The 19,158-nt window shown below is 38.0% G+C and overlaps 1 protein-coding gene across 5 annotated transcripts in view; it reads left to right on the top strand.

The window, feature by feature from the left end:
* Nucleotides 1-19,158, top strand: part of ERCC6 (ERCC excision repair 6, chromatin remodeling factor) — a 98,351-nt gene that overhangs the window by 53,214 nt on the left and 25,979 nt on the right. For 4 of the 5 annotated variants that reach the window (XM_053667363.1, XM_037143119.2, XM_037143118.2 and 1 more), the window contains 3 exons: nt 10,910-11,080; nt 11,557-11,733; nt 16,358-16,474. In XM_053667363.1, the coding sequence (XP_053523338.1) occupies nt 10,910-11,080; nt 11,557-11,733; nt 16,358-16,474 (465 nt within the window). The remainder of the gene's footprint in view (nt 1-10,909; nt 11,081-11,556; nt 11,734-16,357; nt 16,475-19,158) is intronic. The other variant, XM_053667364.1, reaches the window with a different exon arrangement.

Raw genomic sequence — 19,158 nt, 5'->3', positions numbered from 1 at the left:
TATATATTTCTCACCTTCACCCGGATCGTGGCTCACCTGCATTTTCTCCGTAATTACAACCTAAAGAACTACCTTCATGTAAATAAAATGCATTGACTCATACTGGAAATAGAATTGACACTGGTCACTGTTTCTTGGTAAGGCTGGCTTCCTTGTTCAAGGGCAAAACTTGAGAGAAGAGTAGATATTTCACTTCTGTTTACAGTGATGCTGCTTTCTCAGATTGTTTTTATACACATGGACACATGCATACATATGATTGTTCATAATTTTTTCAGTGCTTTACAGTTCACCAAGGACTTGAAGTTTTTTGCTTAGCTATTGAGGAAAAGTAGTAGACTTGTTTTTCCTGACCCTTAACCCTTTCTACTGTTCCTTTTTTGTTGTGAAATAGCTTAGATCTCTAAAGATATAAGTTGTCAAACAAAAGATCAAAATGATGTTCTCTTGCATCTTTCAAACCATACGTCTTGACTTAGATATACAGTTTATTATTTGTTATTAATGCTAATATTTTACTCTTTGTGATGAAGACACATGAAATGTGTTAATTCCTGGAAGAGACCTTGTTAGTAAGACTTCCAAGGTCAGAACCGTGGCTTCTGGATTCAAGCACCTTCTGCTCTGTCCCTGTATTATACTTATACATACAGATATTTGCCATCCATGCATACCTGTTAGCTTATAAGTGTGTTAAATTACAATAGCACTTACATTTCTTAATCATATTTCAAATATTCTGTTAATGCTGGTCTGGTCTACAGCCTAGCATCTATTGTCTGACCTTCTTTCCATCCTATTGACTGAGATTCCTTCTCTCCATGTGGAGCTTTCTGTGCCCACTGGCTCTCCTGTCTAAATGTGATAGTGGTGCTGGGGAAATAGGGGAGAGGAGAGAAATTCCCTTTAAAAATACTTCAAAGAGAAACAATGCCAGAATTGTTCTGTTTATCATTCAAATGGATTATTTCCTAAGGATTTTTATAGGCAGTATGATATAAAATTTTGAAGTGTTTGCATTTAGAGAGCATATTAAATGATCAAACAATTTCTGAATGGAGCACATCTATCCTTTTTCCTCCCATAAATAGCCTTTGATAATAGCTTCCCACCTCTCTCACTGTTTTATCTTATATTATCTTTGTTAATATTCTCTTTGACAGAATAATTGAGAATTATCAAATAAACACCCAGCAATCATGCAAAAAATACGGCTAGTATTTTCAACCAAACAAGCCAATAAAGACATATTGTAGTCCCTTGAATCTCCTTCAGTGGTCAGTTGAAATTATATTTAACAGGAGTCAGAGATTTTCCCTTCATATTATGTTTAATGATTCTTTTTTTCTAACATGAAGAAACTTAATATGTTAGTTAGTATGTATTTTTTGAGTAACTGTAAACACAATATTCCAGGTTTTTGATACTATTAGGGCTCCCCAAAATGGATGTGTTGTTTTTAACAACCTGAAAAACTAACCATTTTTTGAAAGATTTTATTTATTTATTTTTTAGAGAGGGGAAAGGAGGGAGAAAGAGAAGGAGAGAAAGATCGATGTGTGGTTGCCTCTCATGTGCCCCCAACTGGGGACTGGTCCTGCAACCCAAGTATGTGCCCTAGACTAGGAATCCAACTGTTGACCCTTTGGTTCACAGGCCAGAACTCAATCCACTGAGCCACACTAGACAGAGCTAAAAAGCTAACCATTTTTATGGGGAAAGAAAATATTGGGTTGGCCAGAAAGTGTTTGTTTGTTTGTTTGTAAGGGCTTTAATAGTATTTAGTTGTCTTTACCTCCATTTGAAACAATTTTCTTAGATTGTATTGTGACAGCTGTCATATCAGCATGCATTTTAAAAAAACACCTTAAATCAAAATTGGTAAATTTTTGTGTAGCCATTTTAATACTGAAGATGGAAGAAAATATATGCAACATTTTCAGCATATTATGCTTTATTTTTTCAAGAAAGGTAAAGATAACTGAAATGCGACAGATTTGTGCAGTGCATGGAGAAGGTGTTGTGATGATCAAACTTGTCAAAATTGGTTTGTGAAGTTTCCTGCTGGAGATTTCTCACTGGATGATGCTCCATGGTTGGGTAGAACAGTTGAAGTTGATAGCAATCAAATGGAGACACTAATTGAGAGCAGTGAATGTTATACCATGCAGGAGGTAGCTGAAATACTCAAAATATCCAAATCAATAAAGTTATTAGTGAAAATGAAAAATGTGTCTTTTATTTTATGGAAAAACCATATAACTTGGCCAACCCAATACATAAAAAGATAATAAAAGAGGGCATTTTTGTGATATTATGCCATAACTTACAGTGGATAGTGGTATCTTTAATATTCTGTTGTCAAGTTTGTTGAATTATTAAGGACCCTATTTTCCAATTTTTTGGAAGATGTGTAATGAGAAATTTCTTATATTCTGAAATAGTTGTCACTTTATGTCTCTCCCACCTTATTCTGTATGTAAGATATAGTAATTCTGCAGAATATTTTAGATAATTGAGAGTTTTATTTTGATAATTCATGGCATTTAGAAGCTGAAGAATGAGAAATCCAGCAATAGCATAAAGGGTTTAAAGCATAGATTTTGTAATTACTAGCGTTTGAATCTTGGATCTGTCATTTTATAATATTGTGATCTTGACCAAGTCACTCAGCTTCTGTGAGCCCAGTTTGATCTCCTGTAAAATGGGATTTTTTAGTAATTTTGTGAGGATTTGTTGGGTTACTGTGTTTGCATAAAAAGCTTACATTTACTATACAAGGTGTTGTCTGGGAAAAGTCCAGTCATTGTTAACATAACAAAAACAGCTGTGCAACATTGATGGCACCTGGCAGCCAAGGAGAGTGGACTGCAGTGCGCGTGCCTGAATAGTGATGACTTCACTGTACTAGTCAGTGGGGGTGATAGATGCTGTTGAGTGAGCATGTGTGCTGTGTGACCTTCATATTCAAAATGACTGAGCAAGTAAAGCAACAAATCTGCATCAAATTTTGTGTTAAGCTTGAACATTCCTCCATGGAAACTATTCAGATGATTCAGAAAACCAGAGCTATGGGTAATCAGTGATTGGCAGCTTCCTCACGACAACATGCCCGCACATGCATTAAATCTCATGCAGGGTTTTTTGTTGAAACATCAAATCATCCAGGTGACTCAGTCCACCTACAGCTCAGATTTGGTGCCCTGTGATTTTTTGCTTTCCCCAAAACTAACATCACCTTTGAAAGGGAAGAGCTTTCAGACCATTGATGAGAGTCAGGAAAATACAGTGGGACAGCTGATGGTGATTGGGAGAACTGTGTGAGGTCCCAAGGTGCCTACTTTGAAGGGGACTGAGGTGTCATTGCCCTGTGTACAGTGTTTTTTGTATCTTGTATCTTCAATAAATGTCTCAATTTTTCATATTACATGACTGAATACCTCCTGGACAGACCTTATATATTAGAAACAAAGACTATTATAGACCTCCTTATCTCAGTGGTTGGGAAACATAAGATGTTCTGGCATTTCTTATTGATTCCCTATAAATACATCAAAAGTGTTCACGCTTATTCATGGATAGACCTTTTTTCCTTGTGTCCAGACCCATTTGGTACCAAATGGAAACAATTAAATAGAATATTAAAATTTCTGTGCAGAGAGGAGGCAACTACTAGGTGTGATTAAGGAAAAGACCACACAAAAACATGGACATCTGATGAACCTATTTTGGTGTGTTCTTTAAAAGGGCCTGTGTTCTGAAACACTGGAGTAAAAAAACTTGACTTTTTAAAAAGCTGTGAGTAAAAACATAAATAAAAGAAAAGAGCTACAGTCCCTCAGTCATTCTAAATATTTCAGATCCATTCTGGGTACACATTATTATGCAAATTGATGTGATTTCTATTAACTTTGGAGATGGTATATTCACCTGGTACAAGAAATGATAGATGTTACGCTTGTTCTGTGAGGTATATTGTAAAATTATGTTGCTGGAGTCCTTTTTTCTTCATTGTCAGCACAAATCTTTGTTTATTAAAGATTTAGCTTGAAGGAAATTTTAATTAATTACAGGTGCAGTAAGTCCTGCCTCGGAAGCTGCCATGCTGCGTTTACCGTGAATGGCCTTCATGTGCCGGTGCTCCTCTTGCTCTCCCACTGCCTGACAGTGTGATTTATGGCTGTTGTTTTCTACCAGTCCACTATTTGCCCTCTAGGAGCGATTGGTCTCCTGAGCCTCCCTAATAACAGTAGTACTTTCACAGACATCTTTTAATGACAACAGCTCTGCATTCAGTAAGTCAGGCTAATTGCAGACATACCCTATTAATTGCAAAAACTAGGAGAGAGGTTACATATTTTACAAGCTTTTAATTTGAAACCGCCCGAGATAATTTGTCTTAAGTATTTGGATAGAGACGTCCATAATATTCAACAATTCACCATTATTGAAACTCCTGCTAAGCAGTTACAGAATTTTGTGATGGAATCAGGTCAAAATAGTCTTAGATGTGTTTTTACCCAGTGGCTCTTTAGTAAGTGCAGGCTTTCTTTTCAACTGGTGACATTTTCAAAATATTCTTCTTATAAAAGTATTTTCTTAATTCTTATTTATCATTAGACCTCTATAAGCTAACATTACAGAATTTTAAAAATAAACTTCAATCCTTAAACATGGAAAAGAAGCTGAACATGGTTCCAGTGATACATATTCGAGAGACCTGGCATCTCATTTGATTAAAAAATAGACCAATTTGGAGAAGTGATGTCCAGAATCTAGCTCATGGTGGTGATCCTTGGAGGCCAATGGAATTGGCCATGGAAATGACCATGGTGATTCTGTGCATCCAGCAATTAGGAGCTGCAGTGTCCACATTTGCAGGATTTGGCTATGACCCACTGGTAATTTTAACATGTATTTCAAACTTGAAGCAGTTGTGGTTGTTTCAATCTCCCTTTTCTCTGTGTATACACACAGTTCTGTGCCTGGAATTAAATGGGTCATGGAACATTCTGGGTTTCAGTTTGCTGTTGTCTGTCTCATGGCTTCTAGCAGATGCTGTCCTTCTGGAGGGAAAAATGGGGGTAGAGTCATGATAATTTGCCTGCACAGATTCTCCATGGAAAAATTAGATGTGGAGGGACTATTGAAATCATCACTGGCTTCTAAAGGCCCTGGGACTGGTAGGGTGTGCTGCCTGCTGCTTTGACAGCAACTGTGGTGGGGCAGGTGGCAGGGCAGGTGGCATTGTGGTCAGGGAGAGGTCAATGAAGGCAAGTCCTGGGAGAGCTTGTATGTATGTTTCTAAGGCTGTGAGCCCTAAGGTATTTACTGCTGCATTCATCATCAGGTAGAAAGTCAGGAAATGGTTAAACCAGGTGTGGCCTTTAATATAGTATTGTGCAGGCACTGAAAATTGTGAATAGGAAGATGGCAAAATAGCAGTCATTATAATAGTAAATCTCCTATTGAACCTTCAGTAGGAACCAGGTGTTACACTTACTCTCTGAAGCAAATGTTACTGACTCTGACATGTTAAGTGTATTATGACATATAAGAAGATAATTTCCTCATTTTCATTTTTATCTATCAAAATTTTCTTGGCCTATGTTGTATACCCTTTTGTACTTTATTTAATTAAAAAATAGACTAATCCTAGTTTATTAAGATGTCATTTTTGAAGTTATTAAACTTTATAAAGTTTTTATGATTGTGATTATATGTATTAAATTTCCTGGTATTTATTCTTATATTCCTACAATAGACTTATTAGGTTGATATATTATTACATTTTATTTGTAAAGTAATGGGTTTGTAATATGTTGAGTCTCTCAGTTTTGAATACACCTTTTACTAGCTTAACTTGAATGATTTGGACTGTGTTTTATCTTTTTCTGGATTTTGAAACAGATTAAATAACAGAATGAATTCCTGCTTCATCCTTGAAACCCTTGGTGTGGTAGACTTTGGTGGGAAGACCATAACATCTTTTTCAAGTTCATCAGTATTGGTCTGATTGGTGTGTCTCACTTTTCTTGGATTCATTTTGGTGATTTGTTGTGTTAACAGTTATCTTCTGTCATGTTCAGATTATTTCGAAATTAGGTCACACAGTAGTGGTTAACATTTTGTAATCTCTGCACCTGTGGAGACAATTTTTGGACAGTTCTCATGCTGAGTCTATGTGTTCTTCGGCATAACTTTTTAGAGATTTGTCTGTTACGTTTGGTCTTTTAAAAGAATGGTTTAGGTTTTTGCTTTATCATTTCTACCAGTTTGTTTCTTTAAGATTCACTAATTTGTGTTTTTGTGTTATTAATCTTCACATTTTCCTTTTTAGCAGATTGCATTGACTAATGAGTTTGATTTCAGCCTTTCTGAATATTGTAAAGAATGAGTATTTCTTAAGTGGTCTGAAGCACTGCTATTGCTAGTGAAAGGAGCTCACTAATTATGATAACTCAGATCCTTTGTATCTTAATTTTTTTGTATTTTATTTAAAAATTATATTTTATTGTTTATGCCATACAGTTGTCCCAATTTTTCCCTTTATTGTCCTGCTCCCCACAGCACCCCCAACACCCTCAGGCAATCCCTACACTGTTGTCTATGTTCGTGGGTCATGCATGTGCATTCTTTGACCACTCTATTTTCTATGCTGTTTACATCCTCTTGATGATTGTGTAACTACCAATTGATACTTCTTAATTCTTTCACCTTTTTCACTCATCCCTTTAACCCCCCCTCCCATCTGACAACCATCAAAACATTCTCTGTATTTACGATTTCTGTTTCTGCTTCTTTATTTTTTAGATTCAGTTGTAGGTAGATATCTATGTATTGTTCATATTTTTGATTTTCATCTTCTTCTTAAAGAATGCCCTTGAGCATTTCATATAATGCTGGTTTGGTGGTGATATAGTCCTTTACCTTCTTCTTGTCTGGGAAACTCTTTGTCTGTCAATTCTAAATGATTTCTTTGCTGGGTAGAGCAGTCTTGGTTGGAGGTCCTTGCTTTTCATCACTTTGAATGAATATTTCTTGCCAACCCCTTCTAGCCTGCAAAGTTTCTTTTGAGAAATCAACTGACAGTCTTATGGGAAGTCCCTTGTAGGTAATTTACTGCTTTTCTCTTGTTGCTTTTAAGATTCTCTCTTTGTCTTTAACTTTTGACATTTAAATTATGGTATGTCTTAGGGTGGGTCTCTTTGGGTTCTTCTTGTCTGGGACTGTCTGCACATCCTGGATTTGAATGTTTGTTTCCTTTACCAAGTTAGGGAAGTTATTTGTTGTTATTTTTTTCAAGTAGGTTTCCAATTTCTAGCTCTCTCTCTTCTCCTTTTGGCACCACTATGATGTGAATGTTGTTATACTTGCAGTTGTCCCAGAGGCTCCTTACACTATTCTCATTTCTCTTGGGTTTTTTTGCTGTTCTGATTGGGTGTTTTTGTTCTCTTATGTTCCAAATTGCTGATTTGATTCTTGGCTTTATCCACTCTCCTGTTGATTCCCTCCCTGTAAATTGTTCTTTATTTCAATCAGTAAATCCTTCATTTCTGACTGGATCTTTTTTATGCTATTGAGGTCCTCACTAAGTTCCTTGAGTATACTTACAACTAGTGTTTTGATCTCTGCAACTGGTAGCTTGCTTGTCTCCATTTTGCTTAGTTCTTTTTCTGGAATTTTGTTCTGTTCTTTTATTTGGGCTGTGTTTCTTCCTCTCCTCATTTTGGCAGCCTGTGTTTGTTTCTGTGTATTAGGTAGAGCTGCTACATCTCCCAGGCTTGGTAATGTGGCCTAACATAGTAAGTGTCCTATAGGGTCCAGTGGCACAGCCTCCCATTAACCCAACCTGGGTATTTGAGGTACACCCACTGTGGAAGCTATGTACACCCTCCTTTTGTAGTTCAGCCTTGATTGCTGTTGGCACATCCAAGGTCAGCCACCGCCTGTGTTCTGTCCTGGGTCACGCAGCATAACTCATCTGCAGACGTCTTCTACTTGTGCGGGGCTTGGAGGTTCCCAGGAGAGCCCAAGCTGTGTACCAAGGCCACCTGCTGCTAATGCCAGGCCTGGGCTGACTTAGCAAGAAGTATGGGGTTTGCTAAAACCAGGTGCTGCTTTTTTGAGAGGATTTCAGAAAATCTGAAGCATGAACCAAGACAAGCCATTCATATGGAAAAGCCACTGTAAAAAGTTTGGGTGGGTCTGAAAGTTGGTTAAGAAAGGGCCTCAGGGAATTTCTAGTGTGGGGTAAACAATGTGAGCCAGGTTGGTGGAGTCTCAGATATGGTGCCTAAGTGCTACCTGTGGCTGTGTTGGGGGAGGGCTCAGAAAAGGAACAGTGTGCCTCTGCCAGCACTTTTATGTGGGAGGAAGCTGTGTTCCAGCTCTTGCCCTGATGCCAGACAATTCAGTTCCTTCCCGTATGTCTGAGGCCTTTCTGTCTGCTGCCTCAGTGCTCGAGCTCAAAGGCAGTCTGAGAAAGTCTGTGCTCAGGCCCTTTAGGAGGAAACTGTCTAGAATTCCAGCATTTCTGCCTTCCACAGCTTCAATCTTTACAGGTTTTTACAGACAGAAGTTATGAGGATTTACCTTCCTGGCACTGGAACCCTGGGCTGAAGGGCCTGGTGTGTGGCTGGGACCCCTTGCTGCCGAGATATCCCTTCTGATTTTTATCTACCACATGTAGGTGTGGTACCAGCCCGTTCTATATCTCTGCCCTTTTTACCATTCTCAATGTGATTTCTTCTTTAATTTCACAGTTGTAGGATTTCTGTTCAGCCCAATTTGTGATGGTTCTGAATGATGGTTGTTCTCTACTTTAGTTGTAATTTTGATGTGGTTTTGCTAGGAGACAAGCCCTGTTTGTGTATGCTGCCATCTTGACTTGAAGTTGTATCTTAATTTTTTAATTTTTGTTTTCTTTAATGTTTTCTGTCTTCTGATCTATGAAACTCTGAAAGGCTGTGGGTAAGGTCCCTGAAGTTCTAAGGTTTTTTGCTTTCGGGCTTTGTTGTAGTGCTTTTTTTGGTAGGTAAAGGCTTATGGCTCTTCTTTCTTTAGGTTGTTTCCTTTAAAATATAAAATATCCCTCTTCTTTCTACTCATTTTTTTTTGTTTGATATCTATATTTTTTATCCTGCCCTATTTTTGTTTGCATTTTCATGGTATATCTTTGATAATTCCCATAATTTCAACTTACAGTGCCAGTCTAGTTTGGGTTACTTTTAAACACAAGACTAGGTTTTTGCTGTACTTACCCAGTGATAAGTCTGGCTGCTAGTAACCTGCTGTCACATGGAGACCCTGGCATGGTCAGTCTTTTTTCCCCTATAGTGGTTTGCTAGTTTTATAATCTATTTCTTGTGTTCTAGTTATGTGATAGAATAGAAACTATTGATCAGGAAGTGGGCATAAATGCTTTACAAATGTATTCAACCTATTTTTTTTTCTTGCAGTTGAGAATTAAACAATATCTATAACTTATGCCTCATTCTACCCTGGACAGGGTGGGATTTTTAGTACATTTTCATTTTTTCCTCACCCTAGGTTTTCTTAAACTAAACTGGAATTATAATAAAACTTAAAAATATATCCAGTTTTATATTTTAGATCATTTCTTAACAGTTTCATTAGTATTTAAAAGTGTTCTAATGTTAATTATTGTTTTAATAATTTAAGCACTGGTATGTATGTTACATGTAATTTTCCTTTTTTTTTTGTAGTAAATTAAAGGGCAGTGTTGCCTAATATTTAGTTAATACTATTAGAGTTCGTTGCCTTTCTGTGCCTCAATCCTGACAAGAACCACTTGTCAGTTCTATGACCTGATATATTATTTACTATCTCTAAGCCACAGTTTCCTCATCTGTAAAATGGGTATTAAAAAGGACCTCTGGCCTCTTTCAAAGTTGCCTTCACACTGTGTGCTGAGCTTTCCAGTCTGGAAGTTCTGTTGTCTGCGGGCAGCCCCGTGGCTGGCTGGGTGTAGCAACCTACACTATCCCATTCTTGCTGCTTTATTTTCTGACCTGGCCTGTCTGAAGGTGGAGTTTGTGTTCCTTTCAAGCATGGCTACTAGTTTGGATCAATACAGAATTCCAGAGTCACCGCTTTCCCCTAGAATGATGGAGATTTTCCTTTTTTTTTCCTGAAATTTTTAATATTGCATAAAAGGTGTTCAACACAGGTAGAATCTTCCCTCTGAAAGGAATCTTTTCTTTTTTGTTCTGATGAGAAACTACGGTATTTTCTCTTGTTTTTCTTTATTTTTGGAATTCAAACATGTAATAAATATCTGCCTAGATCTATGTCTTTTTTCAATGTTTCTACCTGATACTCTAGTATGTTTTGCTTTATAGACCCAGTCTGTCTTCAGAATTTTTTCTACCATTTTTTAAATGATTTATTTTATATCCTTTCTATGCTGTCCTCCTGGAGTTAATGTTATCAATCATTAGAGTGCCTGGATTTGTTTTTCTTGTCTCCTTGGCTTTCTCTCATTTTCTTGCTTTTGTTTTAAAATAAATCACTTTTTAAAAAAAATTATTTAATTATTGTTCAAGTTAAAATCACTTTTTATCTGCCTTGTTTTAAGTTTAACATAACACAAAATATGTTTTAGAAAAATAAAAATTGAGTGTTTGTATATTATAACTTTTGGGAGTCTTCTTTTGAGCTATCCCCCAATAGTGGATATGTAGTATTTACTTCTTACAGATCAGTGAAACGTGCAGTAACCTTCCATTGCTGATAATGTACAATTACAATTGTATGTACTGTGTTTGTACACATAGTTATTAAGTGCTTTAGATTACATCATGATTGGAAGATTGTCATTTTAAGAGCCATGCTTATTTAATTTATCTTATTTAAAACTGGCTTTACCATTTCATCATCAATTTAGGAGAAACTAATTCAAGATATTGTTCATTGTCATGGAATTTTAATCACTTCTTACTCCTACATCCGACTGATGCAAGATAATATTAGTAGGCATGACTGGCATTATGTGATCTTGGATGAAGGACACAAAATTCGAAATCCAAATGCTGCTATCACTCTTGCTTGCAAACAGGTATGAACTCTTACAACATGGGAGATTTCCAGCTGAATAATAGTATTTAATCGAGAATAAACTCCCTGATTTTAGTTAACACACTCATTTAATTTTTCCTTGTGTCTTTGCATAAGGAATTTGAAATATAAATTTTGCCTTAATACACAAACTTTTTTATTCTTGCTCTTAATTATGTTTTTAAAAAATTCTAATTGTTCACATTACTTAATGTCTTTTGTACGGATCAGTTACTAGAATATAACCTAAGCCATCTCAAGTCCATAGTATTCAGCATGAACAATAAGAAAAAATTCTTCCCTTATGTAATTGAAGAATTTAAATTGCATAAAATGTCTTCTGTGTTTTGGAGAAGACCAAAATGATATGTAATGTGTTAAATAATAAGATTGGGTGGGGGTGTTTGGGGTAGGGTTGGTGATTGATTATCTGTTAAAAGGTGAATTTAATAAAAAATATTTTCTTTCCCAAAATAGTTCCGCACCCCTCATCGCATCATCTTATCTGGCTCACCAATGCAAAATAACCTCCGTGAGCTGTGGTCACTCTTTGACTTTATCTTCCCAGGAAAGTTAGGCACATTACCTGTATTTATGGAACAGTTCTCGGTCCCCATCACCATGGGGGGATATTCAAATGCCTCCCCAGTACAGGTAACACTTTTAGTATTTTAATATATACTCTGTAGCCAAATTGTTCAGAATATAAGGGAAATGGCCAAGCTTATACATTGGTATCTGATAAAAATTACAAAATTATTTTTGCTTGAGAGCTCATATTTATTCTGATGAGTTTTTTAAAATTATGTAAAATACTCCAGAGCAGTCAGAAATTATGAAACAGGAGTGAATCAGTTCTGGACAACATATAATTTAGTGCAGATTGAGGTAGTACATTTTATAAAGTAGTATAAAGTTTTAGAAAAGGGGAAACCAGCGAGAATTGTTCAAGGAAGACTTAATGAATGAGACAGGTTCCCCTTACCTTGATTCTGGGAAAACAGGCTCAGAAGAACAAGGGCAATAGGTTAAGACAACAGCCACATTATATGGCCATAGGCAGTGAAGAGACACACTTGATTCGACTGGAGATGCTGTGAGGAAGTAGCAGGAAAGCTGTGGATTCTGGAAATGGGAGCCTTGAAAAGGAGGCAGAGGTTCTCAGGCAGGAACAGCCAGTGAGGTTGTCTGAACAGGACACTGGAAAGGGCAGTTCCTCAGAGGGGTACTCAGGCTGCAAGTAGTTATGGAAGGGAGGCTGTCATTGAGGGATCTGCAGGAGTCATTGAGGTGAGATGATGAGGACCTGGGTGGTAGTCCTGAGAAAGAAGGTATAGACCAAGGGCCCCAGATGGCAGTTTTTTAGGCAGAAAAAATAAGATGTGGAGGCTGGTAAGATAAAGGAAAAGGCATAGGTGGTGGTAAGCTTGCTGCAGCTGACCCCTAAGATTTTAGGCCTGGGTGACTGGTAGAATGGAGTTGTCACAGGTGGGAAGGAACACCAGGACATGAAGCTGACCTAAGGGCGGGCTTCACTTGGTGAGAGCCAGGGTTTCTGTGCAGCTCTCAGGTGGGGCCTGCACCAGCCAGCTCATGACTGAGCCACAGAGAAAGCCTTTCACCAAAGGAAACATTCTCATGTTTTGAAATACTTAATTAGAAAAAGAGTTTTGGACCTTTAAAATTAGAGTATTGTCAACACCAGTCTTAATACTTTTACATTTGAATGATTTTTAATTAACTTTTTTTTAATATTAAATTTTATTTAGTTACTTTTCAAGTACATTTTTTTTTAAATCTATTTCTCCCATCCCACCCGCGCCCCGCCCGGTCTCCCCCCTCTCTCCCATTCCCCCCCCCCCCCAGTCCTCATCTCTGTGTCTTTCATACTTGTTCCTCAAAATCCCTCCCCCTTTTTCCCCTTAAGTTCCCTTTTTTTTTTAATTAACTTTTAAAGAAAGGGCTCTTTTTCTCTGGTGAATCCCTATTATTCTTCATTTATAGTGTTCTTTTTTGAAACTCTTTATTTTGAAATAATTTCAAGTTTAACAGAAAGTTGTAAGAATCATAAAAAACTTTTATATATTCTCCACTTACATTCACCAGTTGTTAACAGTTTGCTCCTATTTTACTGCATTTGCTTCATCTTTCCTTCCCTCCCTCCCGCTCCCCACCTCTCAATACATGCACACAAATTTATGGTTTTTGTTGTTTTTTAACTGAATCATCTGAGAACAAGTTATAGAAGATGCCTTTTCCTCCAAATCCTTTAGTGTATATTTCTTGAGAACAAGGAAATTATCTTATAGAATCACAGCATAAACATTAGAATCAGGAGGAAATTTAACATTGGTATAATTTTGTTATCTAAAGTATATGTTGTTCACACTTTGCCAGTTCTTCTAGTAATATCTATGTCTCTTTAGTCTCCTTTAGTCTGGTACAGTTTCTCTAATTTTCCTTGTGCCTTTAGATCACCTTGACAGTTTTGAAGACTACAGGCCTGTTATCTTATAGAATGTGCCTCACTTTGGGTTTGTTTGTGATGAGATTCAGATTATGCTTTTTTGGCAAGAATATCACATAAGTGACATGTATTTCTCAGTGCTTTCTATCGGAAGGCACATGCTGTTGTTTATCCTTTTGTTGGTGGTATTAATTGGCAGTAATCTGATTGCTTGGATGAGTGGTATTTGCCAGATTTCTAAAGTCTTTGAAGTTACCACTTCTCCTTTGGGATTAATAAGTCATTTATGTGGAAGTACTTAGAAAACCATGTAATATTGTCGGTTTCTTCCTTGAAGTTCTTGTCTCAGAAGTTTGTGCACTTACCTGTTTTTTTTGTCTTGTTAGATTATAAGGTCCTTGGGAGCAGAGGTGTTGTTTTTATTTGCCCCTTTCTGTTTAAGTTCATGGCTGTCGTGCATTATTGAATCCAAAGAATATAGTCTGTCAGCAGGTATTTATTGTGTTAGTCTGGGGCTGAAATGATGGGAGGTGGCTAGCAACCAGATCCTCCCTTTAAATAATATTCCCAGTTTACCGTGGGTGTGCGGGGGGAAGTGGTAAACGTGATCAAGTGGTAATAAGGTCTGTGATCAGAGGAGACGGCCAATTAGCAGAGCTTGTGGGAGTCAAAAAAGGCTTCCTGGGGATGCAGTGACTGTACTAGGACCTAAAAGGTTGGGGAGGAAGATGGGGAAGCAAAGTAACTACTGACAATAGGTATTGGTTCTTAGATTTGTATGGTAGACTTGTGCAGAAGATTTTAGAACTGAGAAGTCATCTAGTTGAACCTTCTTTCACTCTCAAGGTTATGAGACTCAGCACTTAGCTCTGGAAGAAGCAAAGTTGGGGAGTAATTATCACTCTGCCTTGTCAGAAAGAGGAAGGAAGTGTGGACATGCTCAGCTAGGTATGCATTTTCCACAGTGCTGGGGAGTTGGGAGTAATAGAGAAATGCAGTTGGATCCCCCTCCCCATATGTTTGTTACTGACAGAGGACAAGACACCAGAGGCAGATGAGAATTAAATACAGAGTTGACTTTATTGCTTGAAGCACAGGATTCCCTGAGAGTTGAACTGGAAAATGAGGCTTGACATGAAGGCCAAAATAGGGTTTTTAGTCATTTCTGCTTTCCCTTCCCCACCCCAGTCTAGAGCTTAACATCATCCTGTAGGGAGTTTTGTATGAGAAATAGACCCAGACCTATACCCAGCTGCTCTGGGCTCTGACCCTTAAAGCTCATCACAGTGGCCCAGGAGCCAGGGAGCTCCCCAGAGGGGTGAACAGGTGGGAGAAAGAATAGAAGTGAGTGCCCAGGTCTCCCAGCATAACCAACTAGCTCACTAGTCCTTCTGGAGGAGACAGTTTAGTCTCAACCCACTGTATAGCTGTATAGCTTTTCAGGAAGAATTTAAATAAGTAAGTACTTGCTTCTTTGGTAGGACTATGTCTTCTTAAATTCTGAAATTTAATTATCTCTGCACTAACAACCCATAATATGTACCTGATCATCATCTTAAAGGTCATTCTAATCAATGTCTGAATGATATTGAGCTTCTTTATTATTGTCTGCTATTCTAAATAAAACCTATTATTTTTGTTTACACACTCAAACACATCAGGTAAACACATACATGAACATACATATATGCATACTTGAGGTATTCTTAGAGTTTTTTAAAATGTTTTTTTTTAGCATGTTAATTTTGTTACATGAATTTTTCTTTATTATGATCAGCCTCTCATTCGTTTTGCAGCTTTCTTAAATTTAAACTTTGGTTGGAATTTTTCTAGTTCCATTAAAATAATTTACTAGGTTGTTAAGCCTATTTAGGTTTTTTTTCGGATATCAATAACGTATTGAATTCTTTGCTTGCCTTTAAATGAATTGCAAAGAGAGTGGTTTTCTGCGCTGTGGGTCTTTCTTTTTCTACATACAGTTAATGCCCATCTTGTGTGGCTCTGCTCCATTATAGTACCATATGCTCCGTTGTAGACTAGAGTGACCTTTTATTTCTGGGATCATGGGGCTTTTCTTGAACTTACTCTCCAAAGTCTCCAGTGGGCAGTAATCTCTGCTGATTATCTGGTTGCTTCCATTGCAGCAGCTTCCCCCATAGTTGGCTTTTGATCTTCAGCTTGCAGGGTAGCAATTCCTCTCTAGCTTTTGGAGAATACAAGATTATAAATGGAGATTTGTTTGAAAGCAGTTTTTTCTCCAGAGGGTTTAACTATGCAGTAATAATTAAAGCAAAGTATAGTAGAGGAATAGGATACAAAATTATCAGTTGCTCTTTTCATTGTATATTGTGATTAATTTTTTTCACTGATATTATTATGAAAGCTCCCACCTCCTGGAGCATTATATTGGAGCAAAAACTTAACGTATACTAATTTTTCCAAACCACTTTCTAACCATTTCCAACCAATTTTGTATAATCATTGGTCATTTCTTTTAAAAATTTTTTTAAATTTATTTCTTCTTAGAGAGGGGAAGGAGGGAGAAAGAGAGGGAGAGAAACATCAATGTGTGGTTGTCTCTCACGTGTCCCTGACTGGGGACCGGGCCAGCAACCTAGGCATGTGCCCTGACTGGAAATCGAACCAGTGACCTTTTGGTTCACAGGCCAGTACTCAATGCACTGAGCCACACCAGGCAGGCTGGTCATTTCTTTTGAAAATGATCTGTGTAACCACTGAAATCAATTGAGAGGTAAGAACGAATGCATTTCTTAAACATGAAGTAATTGTTTTCCTTTTGTTTTACGAAAGGTTAAAACTGCTTACAAGTGTGCATGTGTCTTACGAGATACCATAAATCCATACCTCCTGCGGAGAATGAAGTCAGATGTCAAAATGAGTCTTTCTTTGCCCGATAAAAACGAACAGGTCTGTAAATCCAGGACTTACCAAAACATTCTTAAAACATGGGTGTGGTGCTAGGAGCTTTGGGGCCGGCTGATCTACATTTGCATATACCAGTATGTGATGTGACAGGAGAGACTGCTGTGGCATCTGCATATACCAGTTTGCGACAGGTGAATCTGCTGTAACCCTTGCTCTCAGCAAAACTCTTCCTCTAGTCCACAGGCTTAGACCTCTCATTAACACATGGATTCCCACAGCTGCTCTCTTTAAACTGTATTTCCTCAAGTCCCCAATTCATTCATGCTACAAATTGTATTAGTTGTCAACAACATGCCTGGGAGATAGAAGTAAAGAAAACACTTGTTCTTGTGAAACTCACATTCATTCTTGAGGCAAGACAGTCATAAATAAATATATCAGATGGAGGGTGGTAGTAAGTATGAAGAGGGAGATGAGGGCAAGGATATATGGAAACAGATTTTTATAAGAGGAAGTCAGAGAATACCTCTCTGATAAACTGTCAGTTGAGCAGAGGCCTAAAGAAGGTGAAAGAGGGAGTTACAGGGGATTTGGAGGTGCGTTGGTGGGGAGAGTAGGGGTGTGTTGGTACATTCACAGAGGCCAGAGTGTCTGGAGGGCAGGAGCAAAGAGAGGGCTGAAAGGAAGTTGTCAGATTTCTGGCCAGATCACCAGGGCTCACTGGTCAAGGTGAAGACTTTAGAGGAAGTTCACAGGAAGTTATTGAGCAAAGGAATGATATCATCTGATTTAGGTTTTAAAAGGATTATCCTGTTAAATTTCACCCTACTGTTCTGTCATCTTACTAGATGACTGCACTCTCTGTTCAGCATCTGAAAGAATGCATTGTACATTTTGAATGTTGAAACTCTAAAATGACCTGGGAGATCTGTCATCAAGGCTATTGATATCACTGCCTCTTCCCTCCCTGCCAAAACTCATTTCTAAATTTACCCCTTGTCTTAGCATTCCCCTTACAGTTCTCCTTTCTCTGCCACAGCGTTACTCAGGCCACCACCCTGTGAGCTGTCTTTAATTCGAGATCAACCAGTTGCTGTGGTGGTTTATTTGTTCTTTGTCATTCCCTCACATCTCTGCTTCACATCCTCATAAGTTAGTGCAGTTTAGTCTGACTGGTGCAGTTAGTGTGACCGTACTACATTGTTTGGCACTTCCCACTACATTCATTATTGCAGTTTCGCTAGATTTATTTTTCCAAGGCTTTCTACCAATGTACCTTTGATATCACTCTTCCCACCGAGAATATTGATTTAGCTTGTGACAGTTTATTTTTACTGTGGAATCATAGAATACCTCTTATACTCTGTGCAGTAACCAAGGCAAATCACTTCCTAATTTTTTTGTTCCACTTTTCCTTTTATTTGCAATTGTTCCCTCCATTTGAAGTTTTACACACCCCTCAAACAAACACACATGTAGAGAAGTTCATTTGAAGACCTCACAAGGCTCTGTACTAGAGTGTCTAGTTGACTGGAACTCCCTGAAGTCAGGATTTTGGCTCACTTACCTACAGATTTTGCATGACACCAAAAACAATAATTTGCACACACTATGTACCAGGTGAATAATTTGTTCAATTAACTTTGTTAATTAAGAGGTGAGGCTTTTCTGTTGCCAAATTTAAAGGACTGAAATGTGAATTTAAGAAGTTAGGAATTATAAGCACTCAGGTTCATATTTTAGGAAGATTACTCAGGTACCATTTGAAAGCATCAATAAGGAAAGAAAATGGATGCAAAGGAATGAATTAGAATCTAGAATGTCCTTAGAAGAGATGTGGACCTGAACTGAGGTAAGGGTGGGGCTAGCAGGAGGAAGCCGAAAGGCCTAGTGACTCGGGTTTCTCACTGGGATGCTGGGATGGATCTGCTGCAACGGAGGCTCCAGAAGGACAGACTCAGAGAAGACAGCTGAGGATTTTAATTTAGGTTACATTTGAAGTGTTCATGGAGTGTCTACTTACAAAAAGATAAAAGGACTTAAACTCTGAAGAAAGTTCAAGGCTGGGATATAGATGGCCTCTGAGCAGAGAATGTGTTAAAGTTAGAAGCAACAGTGAGTTTGCCCATGTAGAATGGGCAGTCCATGTAGAATGAGGAGCGATAAGCAGCCCAGGAGAGTGGCAGCATTAAGGAGAAAGTAGACCAGGAGTGAGCCAGGAACACAGGAGGCCTGTGTAGAAAGGCAAGAGGTGGGTTAGGGGAAGTGGAATCATGAAGCTAAGGGATCTGGTGTGTGGCAATTATTAGTGACCTCATCCATAACAGTTTTAGTGGTACCTGCAGAAGTACCTTCTGGGATTGTGCTGGTTCATGAGTGACAAGAAAGGAAATGGAGATGGTGATTGTACGTGATACTTTGAGGGAGTTTTCCTTTCAATTTTCGGAGAGTCTAAGGGGTAGAACTCTGTCCTAAGGAAGATGAGAAAGTTTTCAGGTCTGATGGAAAGGTTGAAGGTTCCCTTTTGATCTCACTCAGGAACCAGTTCCTCTGGAAATAAAGGAAAATAAGCTGAGGCAGATGAAGAAGTATATACATTTTAGGGGGTGAAAACTAGAGAATCAATCCTGATAGCCTCAGTTTCTAATCTTGGTGTTATGCTTTTAAAAGTAGAGGTTGAGGCAAAGGTAGGTAGGTGGGTGGGTGAACACCTTGGGGAGAGAGGA

This window comes from Artibeus jamaicensis, unplaced genomic scaffold, assembly GCF_021234435.1.
Source record: "Artibeus jamaicensis isolate MK-2021 breed Jamaican fruit bat unplaced genomic scaffold, CSHL_Jam_final contig_468, whole genome shotgun sequence".
NCBI lineage: Eukaryota > Metazoa > Chordata > Mammalia > Chiroptera > Phyllostomidae > Artibeus > Artibeus jamaicensis.
This window is presented reverse-complemented; position numbering and strand designations above follow the sequence as displayed.